Source organism: Ziziphus jujuba, chromosome 8 (genome assembly GCF_031755915.1).
Source record: "Ziziphus jujuba cultivar Dongzao chromosome 8, ASM3175591v1".
Classification (NCBI taxonomy): domain Eukaryota; kingdom Viridiplantae; phylum Streptophyta; class Magnoliopsida; order Rosales; family Rhamnaceae; genus Ziziphus; species Ziziphus jujuba.
This window is the reverse complement of record NC_083386.1, coordinates 25394477-25399887: the sequence shown is the minus strand read 5'-3', so window position 1 is coordinate 25399887 and position 5411 is coordinate 25394477. Positions and strand designations below refer to the sequence as shown.

The 5411-nt window shown below is 35.2% G+C and overlaps 1 protein-coding gene across 2 annotated transcripts; it reads right to left on the bottom strand.

Moving 5' to 3' along the window:
- Positions 1 to 341: 341 nt before the first annotated feature.
- Positions 342 to 4770, bottom strand: LOC107414468 (E3 ubiquitin-protein ligase XBAT33). 2 transcript variants are annotated; one of them, XM_016022589.4, is made up of 10 exons: positions 4200 to 4770; positions 3990 to 4049; positions 3564 to 3635; positions 3114 to 3298; positions 2653 to 2813; positions 2505 to 2563; positions 2374 to 2420; positions 2154 to 2297; positions 1814 to 1905; positions 342 to 1230 (listed from the first exon to the last, which is right to left on the bottom strand). In XM_016022589.4, exons 1-10 carry the CDS (start codon positions 4374 to 4376, stop codon positions 689 to 691), a joined length of 1539 nt encoding a protein of 512 aa, XP_015878075.1. In that variant the 5' UTR covers positions 4377 to 4770; the 3' UTR covers positions 342 to 688. The 2 variants fall into 2 exon arrangements, with proteins under 2 accessions (XP_015878075.1, XP_024927550.1); XM_025071782.3 differs by having other exon boundaries at positions 3564 to 3631; positions 4200 to 4280.
- Positions 4771 to 5411: the final 641 nt, after the last annotated feature.

Sequence of the window (5411 nt, the reverse complement as noted above, 5' to 3'; positions counted from 1 at the left end):
GAAAAAAATTGTCAGAAGAATAAGAATTGTATATGATTTATCATTTTCATTTGCCAGCTCCACATCCTTTCATTATTCTCTTTAATACCGTATAATTTGCAAATTTTGAACTTCCATTACAAATTTTACCTAGTTATTAAATAAATAAATAAATAAGAAGAAGAAGAAGAAGGAGCCCCTTTAAAAATCATGAAGCTATCAAGAACCAACAATATTTAACCCTTCTAATGACAATAGTCACCAAGAAGAAGAACAAGAAGAAGGAGCCACTTTAAAAATCATGAAGCTCTATAAAGAACCAACAATATTTAACCCTTTTAACGACGATAATCACCAGCAAGTACTAAGTGTATAATTTCATTCATTGCCAAGCAAAGACCATCGAAAAAGGTAGAGATAAATTTTGTTTCTTTTTCATGACTGTCCCAATTCCCAAACCACAAATTTTTTACATCCCTTTCCCAATACCATAGGAAGAGCATTCCATAAAAGATGATCAATGCGCTGTAAAAGCCCCAAACGACCATGTAGCTTCCGGAACAAAAACTTCAAGCAAACATGGGTATGTTTTACACAGAATCTGAAACAAAAGGGATCAAGCATCCTACCTTGGACTGCATTCTTGGTGGTCATCAAAATTCTTTCGCACCAGGACAGGTGGAAAACCATCCACCCAATCAAAAGCCAGTCAAGCATTGATTTCTGAATTGCACTGATGCTCCCTGCTGCAGCTTCTTCTGCCCCAGAACATGCTTGAACAGCTTGTTTTTTCTAGTCTCGGGTTGTCCATTTTATCCTGATCTACTGATGTTGTTTGTGGACGATGTGGCGATTCCTCTTGATTTTCTACCTCTCTAGGTTCAAATGATGGGCATGGACCATCGTTGCATGTGCACAAAGGAATAGCGACAGAAGGAAATGGGCTACAGGTAACTGGACATAATAGATCTGAAGAAACTGAAGCAACACGGTTCTTCCGTATCTCCCGTGTACGAGCGGGAGATTGACTGTCTGACTCACGAGAGTGAAGCATACATGGTGTACAAAGACCAAGGGACATGTGTAGTTTGCTTCCCTTTGCTGGGGAACCAGGCAATTTGACAAAAGAGATGATTCCGTGTCTGCAAAGAGGGCATGGAATGGATCCAGGAGGGCCAACCATTTCAGAAGGAATATTGCTTGTTGAGCAAAGATAAAGTGCACATCTAACACAAAGCTCATGCCCGCATCCTGAAAGTACAAATGTATTCCCAATAAGTTTGTCATGGATTCTAAAACTGGTTTAGTCTTTGTACTTAAATGGTATAACAATGAAATCATAAGTTTCAGTGTATAAATAATCAATACTCAAAAGATTAAGTATATACCATATAATGAATGTCAGAATACAGAAACAGGATGGTGGGATACTTCAGAGGTAAAATTCCACAGGCAGATTTTATAACCAGAACCAACAGAATGCTGAAAATCTAAATTTGCAGTCTCTTCTTAACAAAACAAACAATACAGTGGGGAAACATAAAGCATTTTTGTTTTCATGAGAAAGAGAATGACCATGGATCTTCAGTTCTATGATATGAGGATTTAGAGAGAGAAGGAACAATGGGGATATCTTTTATCAGTGTCTCTTCATAATTCATGACAGTGCTAAAATAATTGCAAAATCATTTATTTAAAGAACTAAAACAATTGAAAACTTACAAGGTTAATAATCTCAATAATCAACTACTTTATGGCAGAATAGAGTTAGACAAACAATAAAACATAACTATAAATTTTTACGAATGTGGAGGGATGGAAGAATAAAGCAAACCTTCTGCAGCTACAGAACATGCTCTTTCAAGGCAGACAGCACAAATATCAGAGTCATCTGACAAGGTTGTCATTGACTTGAATCCACATTCTCTACAGGAATATTGAAGAGGCATCACTTAAGATCACATATTAAAACACATCATTTAATTCAAAGCTCTGTTTCATCAATATCAGCATCTGCTATTTGAGAAAATCAATCAAGAATTAATACTGCTTGTCTAGTTCTAATCAACCAAACAATTCCCTTTTTCGTTCAGTAAAGATAAAATAAGGCTATCCAAAGTCATGAATGTCAGTAAAAGTTTGAATATTGTGTATATAAGTGATTATAAATTTACCTTGCTATATTTAGTGCACTCATGAGAGGCAAGGATAGGTAATTAGAAAGGGGAAATGTAGGTATTACAGAGTCAGAATTGGGTGCTAGCACTGGTTCAAGCCAATGGCGCCCCCACATCCTGGCAACATCAAGAGGAAGCCACCTGAAAGAATATAAGTTTACATTAATCCTTCACATATTAAACTGAACATCAATAGTGCACATTAAAAGACCCATACCCATTGCAATTCAAAGTCAACCTACTGGCACCTCTTGCAAGAAGGATCTGCATAAATACAAACACCATTAGCTTACATCCAAGAGCAACCAAATCATTACCAGAAGCTATCAACACCAAAATAATTCTTGCCTGACAGCACTTTAAATTACCCCCACAAGCAGCATAATGCAATGGAGTGCTTCCTGCTCCTGCAACAACATGCTTTTACTTTAGTTTGAAGGATGATCATGTAGAAAACATTGTATATTTAATAAGCAAATATTCAATAACAACAAACCTATCAGATCCATGGATGTTCCATAATGAAATGTTACAGCTGAGACATTTGCTAGAAGGTCAAGTAACAGCTGAACGCAATCAAAATATCCATTCAAAGCAGCCATATGAAGAGCAGTAATGCCACCATCTGCCGCCTTATTGACAAACTTGGACAGTGCACTGCACTGGAATAGAATAAATAAATAGCAAGATATAAAAATCTACAGATTTCAAATGATTCTGTCACCTTGCTATTGGTGGTATCTTATTTATAGATGAATATTTATAAGTGTCTAGATTAACATTGCAACAGAAAAACTAACTGCTATATCTTTTTAGGAGACAGGCTTTTCATTCTGACAAAGAACTTAACGATTTGGCACCTTAAAATCTTTACTGGCAAGATGGGAAACATTTATGTTCCATTAAATTAAATGCATGCATGAAAATTTGGCAAATGAAATAAAACGGTCCATGCACCTTTGGTCATTCTTGTTTTTTAAATTCACACCATCAGCCCTTGCACTGTCTATCTGAGTACGCATAACTTCATACGGAGAACTTGGAACGAAATCAGCCACAACAAGTCTTATACATCTTATATGCCCGTTTACAGCAGCAAAATGAAGAGCTGTCCGTCCGCTAAGATAATCTGCTCTAGTAACCTAGCAGGAAGAAATAAAAGACCATGATGATTATTAAGTGAAGCAATCAATTCTTTTAAAAAAGCCCTAGAACAATCACGAGTACGAAGTCATAAGAAAAATTACATCCTAAAGGAAAGAATAAAAGATGAAATGTTCTAGCCTGGCTAAGAGACTATACTGCTTTATAAAGTTCACAATGGATATGTTTGAAACGTTATTAGCAAGCGGCATAAAATTGTAAAGGATCTAAAATAAATACATAAGAATAAGCTCAGCTTCTTACATTGCATCTGAACATCAAAAGTGTCTGTACGACTTCCCAGTGCCCATATCGACACGCTTGCATCAATGCTGTCTTTACAAACACAAAGGAACATACAAATGACTTGAGGATTAGATTGATAGTTTCAATTCAGATCCCAAATAGTGTTTGCTTTTGGAAGGAATATATTCAAGCTGTGATTTTTCCATGGCTGTCCTTGGTTGAAAAATTTAGAAATGAGCTTAGAAAAACAGAACTGCTTGTGGGGGTTTTGACTAGAATTGAATTCCATACTCTTAATTCATCCATATGAATCTGACAAGAATTAGGAATTTATTCATATATGCTATGCCCCAAATTTTGTTCAAATAATACGATTATTAATCCCCAAAAAAGTAAATAAATAAATAAATAACCCAAAAGCACATAAGCATAAAAATCTCTTACCTGACCACAATAATTCCTGGAATTCACGTCAGCCCCATTCTCAAGCAGCAAGGTAACAATCTAGTCAAAATCAAATCCCCGAAAAAATAAATAAATAAATTTTAAAAAAAAAACAGAAAAAGAAAAAAAAGCAGATGCTGAATTAAAGAAGATAACGAAAAAAGAAAACGAAAATCCTGAAAAAGCCAAGAGGATGAAGAAGAAGAAGACCTCGTTATGGCCTTTGGCAGCAGCGAAATGGAGAGGGGAATTGAGGCCACCAAAAGTGGAGTACTTAGCGAGACAAGGATTGCAATCAAGTAGCATCTTCGCCTCTACTAAATCCCCGTCTCTCGCCGCCGATACTAAACGCTCTCCTGAGGCCGAGCATCCAAATGAATTCCCCATTTCCGCCTGCCCCTACTGCCTCCCTCCCTCCGCCACACCCTCTCTCTCTCTCTCTCTCTCTCTCTCTCACTCTCTCAATGTGGATTTTTTACCGAAAGAATATTAGGTCAACCGTCGCAGAACAATTTCAAAAAACAATCCCAATACACACACACACACACACACACACACACACATAGAGACAGATATAACCATACAAATATATATATATATATTGTATACCTCTACACGATGTCGAACAAAGCTATGTATATAATACATCCAGTACATACATATACATATATAGAATTGTTATTAATTATATAGATACAAGGAAATTGAGTTGTTGGATACAGAAAGGTGACGTGGCGATTTTCTCTCTCCGACTCTGATCAGGCATGTCTATGACTTTTTGGTGAATACAGATATGTATGACTTTACTGATTGAGAGAGACGGTGTCTTTTTTTTTATATATATATTTTTTAGTGAGCCTGGGCTTTGCCCTGTTGCTCTAATCGCCGTGTACTTTTTGAACGGCAGGTTTTTGTGTGGAAAAGATAAAATTGAAAGCAACAAGCAACAATAAGCAATTGCAAATGGCAATTATTATTTCTAAATGCCAAAAAAAAAAAAAAAAAAGTAAACCACATTTTCTAATGCCTGTTTCAGTTTCCTTCACATTCAAACTCATAGAATTAAATAAATATCCAAAAATTATGCTTTTCTTCCTAAAGTTGAGAGCATGGTTTGTTTCTTGGGCATGTTGATCTTAAAAATTTTATAACATCAAATTAGCATAAAGTCTTTAAAAAAAATAAAAAACTTATATTTGATGTTGTTTTGCAAAAACGCTACCAAATTGAAGTGGTATTAAAAAAACTGAAGCTATTTAACAGATTTTTTATTTGTGGAGGATTTATTAAAGCATTTTTAATAGTTTCGTCTATTAAAATTTATGTGATAAGAAATTTAAAAAATATTAATATTTGAAAGACATAGTGCTATTGTAGACAATATTTATTTAATTTTTTTTCAATAATTTATTTTTAAAATTT